Source organism: Anabrus simplex, chromosome X, assembly GCF_040414725.1.
Source record: "Anabrus simplex isolate iqAnaSimp1 chromosome X, ASM4041472v1, whole genome shotgun sequence".
Lineage (NCBI taxonomy): Eukaryota > Metazoa > Arthropoda > Insecta > Orthoptera > Tettigoniidae > Anabrus > Anabrus simplex.
The window spans coordinates 223,193,855-223,213,553 of NC_090279.1; the positions used below are offsets into that span (position 1 = coordinate 223,193,855).

A 19,699-nucleotide genomic window follows, 5' to 3' on the forward strand; every position below is an offset into this window, starting at 1 on the left:
ACGTTTCTTCCACTTTTGCCAGGCTCATCCTATCCGAGCTCCCTTGGTCAACTCTTGTTTTTCCGACCCCGACGGTATTAGAGCACTTCTTCCTTTGGCCGATGCCTTAATTTTTTGAAGTATCGGATCCCTTCCCTCTGATGAGTGTCCTGCCCAGTTGTACCACCATCACCATCCACGGTCTTCACTGAAGGCTCATTACGAGGAATGAAGCTACAGCCCCAACATTTTCCTCGCTTTAAAATGGAAAACCATCTTCAGGCTACGAACGTGACTCGATCTCTTCACTCGGTGGTGGACACTACGATGTGGATTAAAATACTCTGTTTGTCCAACCCTTCTCCCGTTTCTCTACGGGGTCGGATATGTCTTGGCACAAGAGATAAATTATCTCCATACTCAGATCTTTTCCATCTTCACGCTGAAAGCTGGTGATTATTGTATAACTAGGCAACCATCCTCTATATAACACTAATCAGACAGAAAAAAATGGAAGGGATCCAACGCTTCGAAAAATGAAGGTATCGGCCAAAGGAAGTCAAGGGCCACGAAGGACTCTCTAGGCCTCGAGTGCTCTAATAGAGGTCGGGGTCGGAAAAGAACAAGAGTTGACCAATGGAGGTCGGATAGGAGCAGCCTGGCACAAGTGGAAGGGCCCCGTGGTCGCCAAGTTGAGCGCACCTGGAGCCTTCACGCTGAAATATAAGTACCGGTAGGTTATTTCTTAGCAGAACGAAATAAGTGTAATTTAATCGCTAATGATCCGCAGCTGCGAGGCTGCGTACTCAGTAGTTCTGTTATACACATCCGAGGAGTTCGGATTGTAAATCTGTAGATCCCGTGACTACCTGTGTGTGACTTTTAACTTATGAATAAGATATCCACGCCCAGTCTGAAAACAGTATTAGCTGTCCCAGTCTTTCTTACTGACAGCACTTTACAGGCTACCAAAATATTAGATTGGAGGTTCTCAGGACAGATAAAGTCGCCTTACGACAGAATCCCTCCTTGCCAGCTGTGTAACCCATGTGACTACTTCGAGCAGCCCGATTGCCTGTAATTAGCTACCAATAATCCATTTTATAAATCTAGAAACTCGTGGCATTTTTCAATTATTTGACGCACACTGAAAATGTGGCTGAATTCTAATTTGAAAATGAAAATGCGATTTCCCACTGAGAGGAGCGTGTCCCGTTAGCACAAGGTCACTTACCTCTTAATGCTGTTGGTGGTGGTCACCCTGAGGGCTTTAACTCGATGTTCCTTCATGTTTGTCACACTCCCATAGCACACACGTGTTTCAGACCATTCACCCGCAGCACAGTTATCTCCGGCCGCAGCCCTCTGCTACTTCGCTCCGACTGAAGCCGTACAGTTGAAGAGCCTCTCTCGACCTGCCCGGCGCATGCGCACAAGGGATGTCGCCCGACTGTAACAAGAAGAATGACGACGAAATTAATTTACGATTGATTGTTTTAGCTCCAGAATAACGAAGTATTTCAGATGAAGACAGGTAACAAGCACTTCTGAATGTCATGGTGAAATGCTCTGTTTGAAATTCCATTCTTGAATTTGACTTGGTTTTTCCGGCTTGGAGCCATGATGTACACTCATTTACCTGCACTTCGAATAGTTTGGCTCAAAACTGAGTGTAGTGCAGCGAACCTGATAGACAAGGTTCTTCTCTTACCCCTTGGCGTAGTTCGCCTGGTGTGTCTGTGAAGTTGAAGACTTAAGCTGCCAAGAATGAAATGAAGGGCAATCTGCAACACCTTATTAAAACTAAGTATGTGTTTCGTTTCTCTACGTCATCAGAGACGTTAATGAGATGATAGGGGGAGGGTGAAACGCTGTGCCGGCACGTAGCCTACACCAAGGCTTAACGTCTCCATCAACAGCGTCATATGGCTCACTCAAAGGGCGCCCATGTTCGGGGACAAGGGGGGCCGCGGCCTCCCCTAGCTCTCAGGGAAAGGAAAAAACTAATGTAGTCAGGTGTTTTTCTTTTAAGAAAATAATTTCAAAGTCGGTATTGCGTAGAAGTGGTAGTACCGCCCCCCACTAACAGGCAGGGGATACCGTGGGTGTTATTCTACCGCGCAATACAAGTCGCCATTCATCTTCCAAAATATTAAGAATACTACATAACCCCAGGTCTACCCTCCCCCCCACCCCCCAAAAAAAGCCTGTCATATGGGCGCCCATGCCTCACTCCGTATGAATACTGCGGACAGGTGGCGACTAGGCATTGTATAGCACGCCGCCGGCAACGAGACTCGAACCGGCTAAGCACGGTGCTATGTTCGCCATGTCTCCTTTTGAAACAATGAAGGTTTACGAATTGATGTGCTGTTTTAAATTCCTTTCATCCTCGAAATCTGAAACAAAAACAAAGCCGAACTTGTGTGTACAATACTTCAGTCTATGGCCGGGTGAGACTCACGTCTCTATAATCTGTAGTACGTTAAAGAACACCTGTGACGTCTCCGTTTGTCGAACGTAAAACTATTATTATTATTATTATTATTATTATTATTTTCCGAATTTGGCCAACTCTCTTCTCTTCTCTTCTCTTCTCTTCTCTTCTCTTCTCTTCTCTTCTCTTCTCTTCTCTTCTCTTCTCTTCTCTTCCCAAAAGCTCGTCATTCTTTCTCTCCTCTTCAGAAATAGTAGTTTCTCTTCAAACGATTTTAAACTGTGATTGTTCTTGGAGGTGGTCACTTGTTATTAGCATCCGTACCTCTTCTTGCTTTACGATCTCTTCAACTAACTGCTTTTCACGAACGCCATCACGAGGAGCGATGTGGACCTGCGTGAGATCAGAGATTCACCGCCAAGTCGAGGTCACTAAATTCTTTTCCGTGGTTTCCAATTTTCACACCAGGTAAATACTGGACTGTCTTCTGTGTGACGTTAAACCCATGGCATGGAGATATCAGCCTCAAAACACAAGGAGGAGACGATGATAAGCATGAAAACTCTAAAGGACAAAGATGATCTCCAATCTTTTCAGCTGACAGGTGCGAAGTGTGGAGGAAGAAGAAAGATGGATACTAATAAGAGATTCGACACTTCGAGGAATGAAGAAAGGGAAGGTCGGAAGAGGACGAGAGTTGCCAAAGGGAGGTCGGATCGCAGGAGCCTGAGACGAGTTCGCGGGGGCTCGGAAGAAGAAACAAAGGACGCTGTACTTCCGTGTTTTCATTTACTACGACCTGCAAACATTTTGTGTTTTGATAAAATGCTACATTAATGCGAAACCACTGATTTTTCTTCTGAAAACTTTAATCGAGCAGTTTTTTGACAAGTGACAAGACAGTCATGAACATTTTCCTTTTATAACTCGCATTTTGCATCAATATAAATAGCCTACTATATGCTTGAGCTGGCTCAGTCCCGTGGGACTTAAAGCCAATACATTTATTATTATTATTATTATTACTCAGCTTAAATATACACTTGATGCCCAGTGCTCCATTGTGTAGTTGACGAGAGAGTAGAGTCAATGGCCGACACATATCACAAGTCGGGCAGCCTCGTTCATTGGCTCCGCGCACAACGGGACTGTGCGTAAAGAGCATCCCATCTCTCAGTCCAGGTGGAGTCCACCACATGTTCACACTAGCACTATCTCACCCCTCGAACCTAGGCCTTGCCAATAAATGGAAATCATTTGAACTCATTTCTTTCGGAAGAACTCTACAAAAGGCCTTACAAATGTTTCCCCCTTTTTTTCAGATCGACGTATTTTTTCAGAAAACTTATACTGTACATAATTTTATCCAATACCACTACAAAAATGGGCATTTTTTTAAAACAGTTCTGCCTTTCCTACACAATGTGAAATACCCGGCAGTACATCACTGCCTTCGCCAGGAGCGTGCCTGCCTCTTGCGCAGAGGCCCCGGGTTTGATTCCCAGCCAGATCAGGGACGTTTACCTGGAACCGAGGGCTGGTTCGAACCACTCAGCCTACGTGATTACAATCGGTGAAATGGCGGCCCCGGTGTAGGAAGCCAAGAATAACGGCCGACAGGATTCCTCGTGTTGACCACACGACACCTCATAGTCTGCAGGCCTTCGGGCTGAGCAGCGGTCGCTTGGTACGCCATGGCCCATCGGGACTGTTGCGCCATGGGGTTTGGTTTTGACATTACTGCCTTCACAATGTAGCTACTGATTCTTTTCTGTTAAAATACAAAGAAAATATAGCACATTATTACGCAACCTTATCATAGTCATAGAAAGACGAAATGAACAATTCCTTGTCATACCTCGTAATATTTCCGTTTCTCAGGACAAATGAAATGGCGTATGGCTTTTTGTGCCGGGAGTGTCCGAGGACAAGTTCGGCTCGCCAGCTGCACATCTTTTGATTTGACGCGTGTCGTGATGAGGATGAAATGATGATGAAGACGACACATACACCCAGCCCCAGTGCCAGCGAAATTAACCAATGATGGTTAAAATTCCCGAGCCTGCCGGGCATCGAACCCGGGACCTGTGTGACCAAAGGCCAGCACGCTAACCATTTAGGCATGGAGCCGTGTTGTCGGGCTGAGCAGCTCAGTCGCTCTGTCGGTAGATGTACCGGCACTGCGAGACAACACTCCGGCACCTGTGAAAGTAGTTAGTGTGCTTCCACTTAAAATAACCTACTACGCAAACGTCGCACGGGTTGCAAGGACTGGATTATTATTGGTTTTACGGCCCAATAACTACTTTCTGGGAGACAGAGATGCCGGAGTGCTGACACGAGACTGACCACCGAACCGCTCTAATGAACACATTAGGAAGCTACAGCACAGTTACCGTATTCTCTTGTTTTTCATGTGAACTTGCTCGCTTTTCTTAGAAGGAAACGAATAAGAATTCAATCAAATTCTTGCAGTAGGCTCCTACTGTTCTTCATGGCTCATAATTTAAAAAAAACGAAATAAAAATATTCGTTTCGTATTGAGTTCTCATGGTCTTGTGCAGCGTAAGGGGGGCCTGGGTTCGATTACCGGTACTGCCAGAAATTTAAGAATGGTATGTGGGTCAGGATGAGGACACGAGTTGGCTGAATAGTCAGCGTACTGGCCTTCGGTTCCCGGCCGCGTCGGGGATTTTGACCTGCATTGGTTAATTCGAATGGCTCGGGGGTTGGGTGTTTGTGCTGTCCCCAACATCCCACAATAACACGCAGTTACCTACATATCGGAGGGTCTTCCTTACAAGGGCTGCAAATAGCCACACGAAATTATTATCAAGGGCTTCCTTTTAAGTGCTTGAGGTAAGGTTCCTTTGGACCTGGAATTATTAAATCAACGCCCACAAGTTCCATTCTATCGCTGCTTTTCGCCTTACAGCAGGACACAAAGTGTAACTTGTACCCGATACCTGACGGTTAGCGCTCCCATCTCCAGACACTGAGCTATTTGCCTTGATCAGGTTAAGTGCCAGAATGTAAAGAAAATATGAATGTGATGCCCATCAGCACGAAGTTGGAAGTGCAACAATATTTACGAACTTGTGTGCAGTTTTAACTGTGTTATCGATTAGGTGGACAGTTTCAGGTGGTACATCTGTGAGCGGTCCTTATCGATTTCAGGGAGGATACGTTGACCCCCCTGGCACTTCCGGTTTGTCTCGCGCCGCACTGCACCACTTTCCACTGGTGGTGCTGCTGCTGCTTTTACAAAATGTTTCCTGGAAATTAATAGTCCGTGTGAAATATTCAAAATTAATCTTTGATAGAAAATCATAATCCCCCAACAAATTATCTTATAACCGAGCGATTTGGCCTGCAGTTAGGGTCGCATTCGGAAGATGGTCCGTTCGAATCCACCGTCGGCAGTCCATGGTTTCCAGGCAAATGGTGGGGCTGTACCTTAATTAAGGCTACAACCCCTACATCCGTGTCGCCAGATGTGTTCGTGAGACGTTATACCATCAGAAAAAAACACTTATTTGATGTCGCTACCTAATTATCGACTGTCTTCTTCAAGTAACTGTTATGTAGGATGACCCAATCAACACTTGAAAATGAACAGGCTCATGCTGTGGGCCTCACCTTTCGCTCAGTTACACAGTAGCTCCTCGCAGGCAAGGTTCGAACACACGAAATTCTGCTCCTACAACACAGTGTTTGCGGTAAGTCTGATGATGGAGGAGTGTACACAGAGACACCAGATTCGCTCATGTCCTCCAGGAAATACCGAAGGGGGCTGCCAGCCGCAATTTTAACTACATTCTTTTATAATACAGAAATTCCATCCCCTTAAGTTCAGCGCACCAGTTGGTGGTAATCATTTTGCTATAAAATGAGACGGGAGGCGTGGAGCAACTTGCTCTTCTGTTCACACCGAAAATGAGGATCTCGTGCACTACAAAGTTGTTTTAGAAACGCATACGGTATCACTGCCAGAGAAAGATGGAACCAAGTTATCCCGATTGTAACTGGACATGTCAGCAAAGTTAAAGATGAAGAAATGAAAATCTCCTTTAGTGTTGTCATAGGATTTTTAAATATAAAGTAAACAGTTCTAAATTCTGTGTCAACAAGAAACCCTTCCTTGGTTTCTTCTTTGGATATCGCCTAGGGTCCAGACGTTATACTCGAACGTGTAGCGGGCCTACCACCATCCTCGGACAACAACCCCCCCCCTCCCCCCGCACCTGCCCAGTCAAGACACAACCACCCTCCTAAAGTTACTTTCACCCGAACTCATCCCCCCACTACCCATCCTGCCCAATACACAATTTATCGTATTCGGGAGATAGTAGGTTCGAACCCCACTGTCGGTTCCCATTTTCACACCAGGCAAATGCTGGGGCTGTACCTTAATTAAGGCCACGGCCGCTTCCTTCCCACTCCTAGTCCTTTCCTGTCCCATCGTCGCCGTAAGACCTATCTGTGTCGGTGAGACGTAAAACAACTCGCAAAAAAAAAAAAAAAAAAAAAAAAAAAACCAACACTTATCCTGCACTAAACCACCCACCAAGTAATCATCCCGCCAAGAAAACATGAGAATCTCGCTTCCTTTTGTAAACCGCTGCCTTCTAGCCTCACTGCCCACTAAACTCTCAAACGCCCAAAACTCACACGTTCCTGTGTGCACACCATCACTTCGTCTCTGGGCTACTCGGATCGGATTTGGAGCGCTACGGAGCAAGTGAGGAAGAGGGAGACAGCGCTATTGCACTCTGGTCAAACAAGCGAAGTCGTCTCTTGCACCGTGAGAGGCCCTGCTCTAGGTGAAGCACTGGTCTCGGAACGAGGCTCGAACGCAAATGCCGATAAATAATGCTGTTTTTTTTTTTTCTTCAAATTAACATCTGCACGCTCTCATTAAATTGTAAACACAACAGTTTACTAAAATGTTAGCCTCTGCGAACAGTCCAGATAAGCTCCCATACCCAACAAAAGTAAATTTTGGGCGTGGTCAGTACTTGAATGGGTAACCATGCCAATGCTACCACATATCAGAAACACTAAATTCTGTGTCAGCCGTCCCATTAAGTGAATAGCTGGACTTGATCCATTTAACTTCACTAAATAATTGACATGTAATTATTAGCTAAAACAAATTCAAACTTTTAACACAGTTAAGCAACATCGGGCTTGGTCACTCACTGGATGGGTGACCATAGTCAGCACTTTTTATTAATCTCTAATTTTGCCTTTAACTAATAACTAAATAACCACTAAAAACATACTAATCCATTATGTATTTTCCGCTAAATACTAAATTTTTACTAAACGGCTGGGTGAGGAGCATTAAATTGCACCGGTACCAGCAACTGTAAACAAACCCCTCTTCCCGGCGGGAGGGGGGGGGGGGGTGGCTTTCAAATTTCTAATGGGTTGGACTGTAGCAATTCTTAACCGCTCCAGGACAAACCTCTAATTTGTGTTAAAAGACACCACTTAAAGCAAAAATCACCGCCATCATACCTTAGACCGGGCGAGTTAGCCGTGCGCGTTGAGGCGTGCGGCTGTGAGCTTGCATCCGGGAGATAGTAGGTTTGAATCCCACTATCGGCAGCCCTGAAGATGGTTTTCCGTGGTTTCCTATTTTCACACCAGGCAAATGCTAAGGCTGTACGTTAATTAAGGCCACGGCCGCTTCCTTCAAACTCCTAGGCCTTTCCTATCCCATCGTCGCCATAAGACCTATCTGTGTCGGAGCGACGTAAAGCCCCTAGCAAAAAAAAAATCATATATTAGTTCACAGACAGTATTTGAACCAATGGTCTCTAAGGTCTTAAACATGATATCAAAAGGTCTCTTTATTGTAACCAAATTACCATTTTTATAATGTACAGACAAAATGTAAATGTTGTTTTTAGAGTTATGAATTTTAACACAGTCCATTCAGAAAAGCCTTTCAGAAAAATAATGTGTCCTCAGGTGGTGTTGTTGGAGTATCAGTCCATAGACTGGTTTGATGCAGCGCTCCATTCCACCCTATCCTGTGCTCACCTTATTGCATCCTACATCTGCTTGTCATAATCATACCTTGGTCTACCCCTACTGTTCTTACCGCCTACACTTCCTTCAAAAACCAACTGAACAAGTCCTGGGTGTCTCAAGATGTGTCCTATAATTCTATCTCTTCTTCTCGTCAAATTTAGCCAAATCGATCTCCTCTCACCGATTCGATTCAGTATCTCTTCATTTGTGATCTATCCATCTCACCTTCAGGATTCTTCTCTAACACCACATTTCAAAAGCTTCGGGGAGAGAGGGGCAATTGCACGCATCTAAGGCAAAACACCTGTATAAGGTACTACGTTGGATCCAAAATTTCTACAATACTCCAGTATGATAGGAAATATAGTTAGGAATACGGAGTGTGGAATACAAGTACAGAAGTAGTAATGTTCCCGAGTATTCTACCAAAATGTGGAAATTGGTTTTGCGTACCATTACCCACCTATGTGGGGTCTTTCACCAAACATCGTTGGTGGTATTCCTCCGTGCCAACCCAGACATCATTTCTTCCGTGTAATCATCATTATGATCATGTTGACAAACTTCGTCGTCACATATATCATCTGACGAACTGTTCTTCTTCTTTCTTCTTTTCCTGCCGCTTTTCCCACACCTGTGGGGTCGCGGGTGCGAACTGTGTCGCACATGTGGATTTGGCCCTGTTTTACGGCCGGATGCCCTTCCTGACGCCAACCCTCTATGGAGGGATGTAAGCACTATTGCGTGTTTCTGTGGTGGTTGGTAGTGTAGTATGTTGTCTGAAGATGATGAGGAGAGTGTTGGGACGGACATATTCACCCAGTCCCCGAGCCAGAAGAATTAATCAGAAGCGATTAAAATCCCCGACCCGGTCGGGAATCGAACCCGGGACCCTCTGAACCGAAGGCCAGGACGCTGACCATTCAGCCAACGAGTCGGACATCTGACGAACTGTTGTTGTCTTGAAAAAGTACCTTCTTTGTCTTCTTCATTTTCTTGAATTTGCAACTTGAGTGTTCTTGACCATTGTGTACTCGTTTCTCTCTCTTCTTTTCTAACTCCTCTAATATTGATTTTCTAGGTGTTGCTGTCAAAATTTCTGAGTGCTGCTTAGGCTTAGACTTTTGTGTTTTCGCACAAAATGTTAATGCTCTGATAGGGACAGGAGAGGAATTGATACAAAAACAATTCCGTATTCCTTGCAGAAATTAAAGGGAAAGTGATGTGTGACTCGAAAAGATGAGTTGGATTGTTCCCTGATGATTGCTTGAGCCACGTCCTCATTCATTTATCCTGACTTGGAGAACACGTAAATACTCCACGTGTTATTGCAATGGACATCCTCAGTGTAAACATGGCTGGTATATGAAACGTACAGTCGCTGTCCCTACTTGCTTTTGACCTTCGCGAGCAATTATTGGAGGTGGATTCTGGACGGTCGAAATGCTGGTTTCGTCAACGTTATAAATACGTGATGTAGGAAACTTACGTTTATCACTGACAGTCAAGGGGTTGTGATAAAGTCTGTCAACTTCTGTCTTATTAAATGATAAAATTCTGCTTACGCTAGTAGCTTCGTGTTTCCGCAGACTGAGTTCTGGGTTTCTTGTCAAGAAACCTTGCGGCCAGCTAATTTAGTAGTGTTGTTAAAATTGTTAGAAAGATTGTTCCTGTCCGCAAATTCATAGACAACACGACAATCGCCATGCCCTAAAACAGCTTAGCCAACTGAAGAAGGCGAGAACAGAATTGTACGCGCTGAAGGGGTAATGAGACGCAGCGCGTACGATTACCCCTCTAGACACCTTCACACCTTCTGTCCTGCCATTTAATAACCGATGAAGGAAAAATGGAAATCACGTGTGTATTACAAGATATCGCATTTCACGTTAAGAAAACTGAGGACTTTCGAGAAAAAAGCGGACAGTTTAGTACGTACATTAATATAAATTCATCTCTTCTGATGTAAGATGATGTAACAAAACGAATATTTCTGCACAGCACAAGAAACGCATGCAACTCAGGCTGACATTCTGCTCACATCAACGTTATGGTGACTCCTCATTATATTGCAGCAGATTACAGAATGCTTACTACCATGGGAGGGGATTTAGAGGGGTGCGTCCCATTACCCGACGCGTCCCATTGCCCCTCTCTCCCCTATTCACTTAATTTCCGAGCTAGTTACCGTCCATGTTTCACTTCTATACAATGCCATGCTCCACACGAAAGTCTTCAGAAACATCTTTCTAATTCCTATATCAATGTTCCAAGTGAGCAAATTTCTTTTCTCAAGAAAGCTCTTCCTTACTTGTGCTAATCTGCATTTTATGTCCTCCTTACTTCTGCCATCGTTAGTTATTTTACTACCCAAATAACAATATTCATCTACTTCCTTTAAGACTTCATTTCCTAATCTAATATTTCCTGCATCACCTGCCTTCGTTCGACTGCACTCCATTACTTTTCTTTCGGACTTATTTATTTTCATATTGTACTCCTTAGCCAAGACTTCGTCCTTATCATTCAGCAGCTTCTCGAGATCTTCTACAGTCTCAGATAAAATAAAAATATCATCGGCAAATCTCAAGGTTTTGATTTCCTCTCCTTGGATTGTGATTCCCTTTCCAAATTCCTCTTTGATTTCTTTTACTGCCTCTTATATGTAAACATTGAAAAGGAGGGGGGACAAACTGCAGCCTTGCCTCATTCCTTTCTGGATTGCTGTTTCTTTTTCAAAGCCCTCGATTCTTATCACTGCAGACTGATTTTTATACAGATTGTAGATCATTCTTCGTTCTCGGTACCTGATCCCAATCACGTTCAGAATCTTAAATAGCTTGGTCCAATCAATATTATCGAATACCTTTTCTAAATCTACAAACGCCATGTGCGTGTGCTTGTTCTTAATTCGATCCTCTAACATCAGACGTAAAATTAGGATTGCTTCACGTGTTCCTACATTTCTTCTGAAGCCAAATTTATATTTTCCCAGCTCAGCTACAACTTCTCTTTCCATTCTTCTGTAAATTCGAAGGTTATGCCAAAAGTTTCTAGCAGCGAAAACCGTAATTCTGAGGACAACGGAATTATTTTCATTTGAAAGAGCGATGTTTTTCGACCTTGGAACATGCGCGCGCAACCGCTCCTAGCGGTAGTTCCTCCACAGCAAGGGAAGAAAGCACAGGCTAGCGATGGGTCGAACCAGTTCATTCCTATGAACTACTTCACTCATTCACACTCTTTACTGTGAACTGTTCAAATGAAGTAGTTCGTTCATGAAGTAATCAAGCCTGATGTCGTATGTCGTTCAGCAGCGACTTCGTCAAATACAGTAGACACAATACACAAAACTTACGGATTTCGCCTTGCTAAAATGGGAGACAATTCGACGGTGGCGCTCCTAGTGACTTGACCTGAACAAATCGCGCTAAATTCAAATATCAGTGGAAATGTATATACGGAAATGGATAAATAAATTACGTCTAGAAAGAAAGTGGTATTGAGATATTAACGTTGAAGTTGCTAAAGCAATTCTGGATAAATGAATGAAGAATTATTTAAAAGGTTATTATTTAAAGACTGAAATTAGACATATAAACAAGGTGTGAAATGGACTGCTGTGAAATGGCTTGATCTTTCATTTATGCATTGCATTTTTTAGCTTTAGCATACCTGCCTGAAATCTTACGGTTGGATTTGTCTTTTTCCTCATTTAAAAACATTGTATCATCACATTAAGACATTTGTCAATAAAAATATCGGCACATTCCTTACACATATGATGCAATGAATTAACATTTAATAGCTGGACAATTTTCCTCCTAACATGAAGCCTACTAACAGAAAGAAAATCTATAAAATCCCGGCTTTAATCTGAGAAGAGGGATAAAAGAAAGAAAAGTTTGAAAATGTTGTCGATAGTGATTCCTTGAGGAATATTTACGTACAATTAGAGTAAAAATGTAACATACCCTTGGCTGTATAGTCGAGGATTTTTAAAGTCGCTGGCCTGGAAATGATCTGAACAGATCTTATAATTCTTATATAAGCGTAACGTCCCTTCTTTCTTGTACACTTTATCCAAATCGCTTCTGTGACATTTCAAAACCCACAGATCACACCTACAACAACACATCGGTATTGAAGGTTAACTGCTGCACTATACAATAAAATATGCGTATTATATTTTAAGCCCGTTAAAACATGGGTCGAGCAGATCAGAAGATTATGAAGTACTATAAAAATCTCTGTCACTGGAAGAATATATATGCAAACACAATATTACTTACATGTTCTTGTCACGAGGGAACCTGAAGAACGACCGCGCATTTTTCTCTACTTCGTAATTACTGCAGCCAAATACAGCACATACCTTTCCCCTCATGTTGAGAGGAGATATCAAGGAATGACACACGCTACTATTTAATTATGTCAACTCATTGAGAACGCATAAATAACACCAAAAACTTCACATAAAAATGCACATGCTCTTATGACAAAATCAGTACCGTTCAGGTCTATCCGCTAGAGTGAGCTCCAATAGCTGTCCCTCGATATCTCGCTCAGTGTCGTGTATTGTCTCTACTGTATTTGACTTCGTTCACAGTATCTCACTCAATAAAGCTTCACAATACTTAATAATATTGCCAACAGATGGCAGAGCTATGTAATTATGGACCAAATGGCTTACCTGCTTACAGCATCTAGATGATGGTTGATAGGGACAGGGAAAAGATAAATAGGGAGACCTGTCTTATATTACGAAGGAAATACATTAAATCTAGGGTCATCTTATTCGCATGATGCACTCAACAGTGTCTTTATCTGCCACGTGATACCTTGTTTAGCTGTACTCTGGCAGAAAACACCAGGGTTACCAACATTATTCATCATATCATAACATTTTTCCTCTTAAAAATTCAATCCGAAATAGAATGAAAATGACTACCACTACCATAAATGTCTATTTATCTACCTTGATGAATCTCCTGTGGGCGGGAGAGATAGAATAACACCCACGGTATCCCTTGCCTGTCGTAAGAGGCGACTAGAAGGGGCCGAGGGGCTCTGAACTTTGGAGCGTGGGTTGGTGACTACGGGGCCCTTAGTTGAGTCCTGGCATTGCTTCCACTTACTTGTGCCAGGTTCCTCACTTTCATCTATCCTATTCGACCTCCCTTGCTCAGCTCGTGTTCTTTTCCGACTCCGACGTTATTAGAGCATTCGAGGCCTAGAAAGTCTCACTTCCACGCCCTTCGTGGCCCTTGTCTTCCTTTGGCCGATACCTTCATTTTTCGAAGTGTCGGATCACTTCAGTTCTTTTTCTCTCTGATAAGTTTTAATAGAGGACAGTTGCCTGGTTGTATTTTCTTTTAAAACAATAACCACCACCACCACCTTTCATATAGTGTACTGTCACTAACAAGTAGCTCTCATTTTTAATTGAAGTCCACTCATCCATTGTCAATACAACCGCTTCTGCAGACGACATTGCAAGCATAACACAAGTGTGCGAAGTGGTGAAAGTTTTCAAAGATTGTACTGAGGAAATGAGCAATGCGTCAAAAGTTATACTCCTCATTCGGTCATTGAAAAGATGGTGTTACAGATTTGCCAATAACTCTGATATTCGTGGTGATGTGAAACAGATGGCCGAGAAGCTAGTGGAAGAGCTAAATCGTCGTACTTACAGCACTTTAGGAGAGGCGATTCCAGCTTCAGGTCTTTAAAAGTGATATAAAGTCCGTTCATTTTGATTTTTTTAAATTTAATTACACTGCTGGACTCTGCTAAAATACCCAGTGATTTTACGCATTGGTGCCGACTACTGTGTCTATAAACTTATATTGTTTAACTGTGACTTTCCCATTGTAATGTATCTTAATGTTTACAATTTATTTACTAATCAAGACCCGATTTAAGCCTTGAGGAGGTACTATAACTGATGATGCCCTCAATGAAGGGCGAAACATGTCTCAAATGGATTTAATAATAAATTCCTAAGCGTTTAAAAATTTATAATGTATTGAATAGGTGACACAATAAACCCTTTAACATCCTGCATTAGTCTATTCTCCAAAGTATTAATTTCGAGTGGCTATTTCTAGCACAGTGCAGCCCCTTGTAAGGCAGACCCTCCGTTGAGGGTGGGCGGCGTCTGCCATGTGTAGGTAACTGCGTGTTATTGTGGTGGAGGATAGTGTGATGTGTGAGTTGCAGGGATGTTGGGGACAGCACAAACACCCAGCCCCCGGGCCATTGGAATTAACCAATGAATTCCCGCCGGGAATCGAACCCGGGACCCTGTGAACCGAAGGCCAGTACACTGACCATTCAGTCAACTAGTCGGACATTCTCCAAAGTGAAATTTTGTTTATGTGATAAACATTCATACAAGGATGATACATTTTAGGCTGTGGATTCAAGGCATTCTTTACTTATAAGAAGTGATACAAAGTCCGTTCATGTTTATATTTTTATTTAATTAGTCTATTCCCCACGTGCAGTTTTGTTTAATTAATTACCGGTACCATAAGTGTTGTGTGAGATGAACACTCCTGCAAGCAAGATACTCTTTCGACTGTGGATTCAGCGCATTTTTTACTTCCAGATTCACAAGGTACGCATTTTATTTGCATGTCTGTTGTGGTCACTCTGTCGGGTTGTCCGTGTCTTCGTATATTATCATTAATGGCGTAATAACACTGTTGACAGGTAGGATGGGACTGGGGGTCAAGGAGGAAATGAATTACGTAACTAGTCAGAGTAGGGAAGAGAGAGAGCGTGAGCGAGCGACAGCCGAATCGAATGAGTTGTGTATGATATGAAGTTTGAGAACTGTAATTGATATGAAGTGTGAGAACTGTGAAGTGTTTGAACTACCAGTTCATTGAAAACGAGTGGTTAGTTCACACTTCATAGGAGTGAAGCGTTCATTTTGAACGACTCATTCACGAGCTACCCATCACTACAGTCGAGCCGCTGGCTGTCCGGCCCTGACGTTTCTTAGACAGTGTTGCCGATTTTGAACCATACGATATAAACAAACACACACACCTAAAATATTTCACGTATACGTAGATCAGATTCTGTGTTAATGCGACGGAAATGCGTACGGAAATGTGCGAAAATTACCTCTAATATATTGAAAACCAACACTAGTGTAATCATAATAATAAAACGTTCCACTTAAAATTAACTGCACTCCAAAACAGCGTAAATATAACAAAACATTCCAGTCGAAGTTATGCACATTCCAAGAACAGCGTAAAGATAATAACAAAACACTGCACTGCAATGCAACACCAAGAAGGAGTGGTCAGAACTTATGCCAATTGCAGGGTAGACTGACGTCACTGAGGTATGCTTATGATGTGAAATGCGCCGCTGTGCTGCGCACGTAGCGAACGATAAATGGGACACGGCGTTGGCGAATGGGCCACTTCGTACCGTGATTTCTCAGCCGACAGTCATTGTAGAACGTGTTGTCGTGTGCCACAGGACACGTGTATAGCTAAGAATGCCAGGCCGCCGTCAACGGAGGCATTTCCAGCAGACAGACGACTTTACGAGGGGTATGGTGATCGGGCTGAGAAGGGCAGGTTGGTCGCTTCGTCAAATCGCAGCCGATACCCATAGGGATGTGTCCAGGGTGCAGCGCCTGTGGTGAAGATGGTTGGCGCAGGGACATGTAGCACGTGCGAGGGGTCCAGGCGCAGCCCGAGTGACGTCAGCACGCGAGGATCGGCGCATCCGCCGCCAAGCGGTGGCAGCCCCGCACGCCACGTCAACCGCCATTCTTCAGCATGTGCAAGACACCCTGGCTGTTCCAATATCGACCAGAACAATTTCCCGTCGATTGGTTGAAGGAGGCCTGCACTCCCGGCGGCCGCTCAGAAGATTACCATTGACTCTACAGCATAGACGTGCACGCCTGGCATGGTGCCGGGCTAGAGCGACTTGGATGAGGGAATGGCGGAACGTCGTGTTCTCCGATGAGTCACGCTTCTGTTCTGTCAGTGACTGTCAGTGATAGTCACCGCAGACGAGTGTGGCGTCGGCGTGGAGAAAGGTCAAATCCGGCAGTAACTGTGGAGCGCCCTACCGCTAGACAACGCGGCATCATGGTTTGGGGCGCTATTGCGTATGATTCCACGTCACCTCTAGTGCGTATTCAAGGCACGTTAAATGCCCACCGCTACGTGCAGCATGTGCTGCGGCCGGTGGCACTCCCGTACCTTCAGGGGCTGCCCAATGCTCTGTTTCAGCAGGATAATGCCCGCCCACACACTGCTCGCATCTCCCAACAGGCTCTACGAGGTGTACAGATGCTTCCGTGGCCAGCGTACTCTCCGGATCTCTCACCAATCGAACACGTGTGGGATCTCATTGGACGCCGTTTGCAAACTCTGCCCCAGCCTCGTACGGACGACCAACTGTGGCAAATGGTTGACAGACATTGGAGAACCACCCCTCAGGACACCATCCGCACTCTTATTGACTCTGTACCTCGACGTGTTTCTGCGTGCATCGCCGCTCGCGGTGGTCCTACATCCTACTGAGTCGATGCCGTGCGCATTGTGTAACCTGCATATCGGTTTGAAATAAACATCAATTATTCGTCCGTGCCGTCTCTGGTTTTTCCCCAACTTTCATCCCTTTCGAACCACTCCTTCTTGGTGTTGCATTTGCTCTGTCAGTCAGTGTATATATATATATAAGGAGCAAGGAGGGAGCTAGCTCTTACAAGAGTCTGAGCTAGTTCTCTCCAATGAGTCGTTCAAAAGAGTCAGTTCGTTCATGAACGACCCATCCCTACGTGCTGTATTTCCCGGCCTTGTGTATGTCGTAGGCACTGCCTGCTCTATCTTCATCCAATGGCAGTGGCCGTAGGCAGCGCATGGTCACAGTACGGCCGTTTCTATCGATACCCTCTTTTATCGATACAGGGCCGATATTCGAAATTTTTCGGTGGGTCAGCGGTCAGCCAACGTGCATCGTCCTTGCTTTGAAATAGGTTATTTTTACACAGTTTCTTTGATTTTTACTATGTTCTTTCCAGGTTTTGTTCAGGCTATTCTTAGCTGTTATGTCTAGTTTTATGTATATGTGATTATGGAAATGCCGACTACGCCTAGTATTAAATTCAATAATGGTTATTTATGCCCTGTTTTAGGACTTGGAACGTATCAGGTACTGATTATCTCTATTCTTAGCACTCTTTAGCGAAATAATGTGGTAAAAGAAAAAAATGGTTACACCTATTGTCGTTTTCGTTATTAACCTTCAAGACAGGACTTGGTTGGAAAAGATGCTAAAGAAAATGGTCAAAACGGTCGAAATAACTGTTCGATTTGTTGATTGATATGTATCTACCATGCTTCTAGTGTAGTAGTTGACGAATGTTGTTGACCGGTGTATCAAAGTAAGGAATCTGCGTCCCGTCTCAGGTTTGGGGACTCTCAAGGTAATGCCTCTTGGCCAAATTTTCGTAATGTTGTGTAAGTTAATATTGTAGGGCCTATTTGGTCTTCAATTCTGTATAAGTAACTTCGTAAGTGCCCGAAATTCCCCACTAGGTTGAGATTTTTTTTCTCACAGAGGCCTAGCTAGCTCTTTTACAGTCCCTCTTGTCAGTCTTGAATATTGTTGTAGGTTATAAGTAAAAGAAGTACGGATATGCGATGGCTTTTAACGAACAATATTGTTCTGTCATGTAATGTTAACCGTTGTGTTTCTTGATTATGTACCTTTAACATTTTTCCTTTATGCATGTTACGTGAAAGGGGAGAGTTCAGTAAGGAGGCCATCGACACCGCGTAATTAGAGGTCAGCAAGGAGGACATAGAACAGGAATTTGAGTGCTTGTACACTAAAGAGGGTAGGGAGAGTAGAGAAACTAGAAAACAGCTAATGAGGGAACTGAATAGACTGAAAAACGAAGTAAAAGAGAATTATATGAATGGCATACTTCAAGAGGGTAATGACCACAAAGGGAAATGGAAAAAGCTGTATTCATATATCAGGAATCAAAAAGGAAAAGGAATCCAAATTCCTACAATGGTGGGAGAAGGGGGTGAACACTTTTTAACAGATACTGAGAAAGCAAACCTATTTAGTAGGGAATTTAGAGATTCAGTAGATGATTGTCAAGAGTTGGAAACCGAAACAGAAGATAGAGAGGGAGAGAGAGAGAGGGAAACAAGAAGCTTCTCATTCACAAATGAAGATATTTTCAGAGAAATCCAACTGCTTCAGCAAGGAAAAGGAGCAGGAAGCGATCAAATTACTGGGGAGGTATTAAAGACAATGGGGTGGTACATAGTGCCTTATTTAAAATTTCTCTTTGACTATGTCATAAATAATAGTGTAATACCAAAGGAATGGAAGGAATCTATAATAATACCAATTTATAAAGGAAAGGGTGATAAAAGGAAACCAGAGAACTACAGACCAATCAGCCTGACCAGTATAGTTTGTAAAATACTGGAGAGTTTAATATCAAAGTACATCAGGGGGATATGTGATGATAAAAATTGGTTCATGAGGAGCCAGTATGGATTTAGAAAGAAATTTTCTTGTGAGGCACAACTGGTGGGATTTCAGCAGGACATATCAGATCAACTGGATTCAGGAGGTCAGTTAGATTGCATAGCCATAGATCTTTCCAAAGCCTTTGATAGAGTGGAACATGGAATATTATTAAAGAAATTGGAGGGAATAGGATTGGACGTAAGGGTTATACGTTGGATAAAAACATTTCTAAATTCAAGGGTTCAGAAAGTCAAAGTAGGAAATAATGTATCTCAGGAAGAGAAAGTCTGGAAGGGAATTGCACAGGGTAGTATAATCGGTCCGTTACTTTTCTTAATATACGCAAATGATTTAGGGAACGATATAACATCGAAAATAAGATTGTATGCAGATGACATAATTGTTTATAGAGAAATAAACAACATTGAGGATTGTTCAAAATTACAAAGGGACCTTGAAAGTATCCAACAATGGGTTGAAGAAAATAATATGAAGGTTAATGGAGGCAAATCAACTGTTACAACTTTTACAAACAGGAGCTTTAAAACTGAATTTGAATATACTTTGGATGAGGTAGTTATCCCAAAAGATGGCAAGTGCAAATACTTAGCTGTGAGATTTTAAAGTAATTTGCACTGGAAGGGTCATGTGGATGACATTGTTGGGAAAGCATACAGATCGTTACATGTCATAATGAGGCTACTT

At 43.3% G+C, this 19,699-nt stretch overlaps 2 protein-coding genes across 2 annotated transcripts in view; one reads left to right on the top strand and one right to left on the bottom strand.

Moving 5' to 3' along the window:
- The window catches only part of LOC136885953 (uncharacterized), an 83,191-nt gene extending 81,846 nt beyond the window's left edge, over positions 1–1,345 (bottom strand). Inside the window, exon 1 of the mRNA XM_067158652.2 lies at positions 1,214–1,345. Coding sequence (XP_067014753.1) covers positions 1,214–1,269 — 56 coding nt within the window. The 5' untranslated portion in view covers positions 1,270–1,345. The remainder of the gene's footprint in view (positions 1–1,213) is intronic.
- A 16,138-nt stretch (positions 1,346–17,483) lies between these two features.
- The window catches only part of LOC136886383 (1,5-anhydro-D-fructose reductase), a 112,306-nt gene continuing 110,090 nt past the window's right edge, over positions 17,484–19,699 (top strand). Inside the window, exon 1 of the mRNA XM_067159151.1 lies at positions 17,484–17,653. Coding sequence (XP_067015252.1) covers positions 17,576–17,653 — 78 coding nt within the window. The 5' untranslated portion in view covers positions 17,484–17,575. The remainder of the gene's footprint in view (positions 17,654–19,699) is intronic.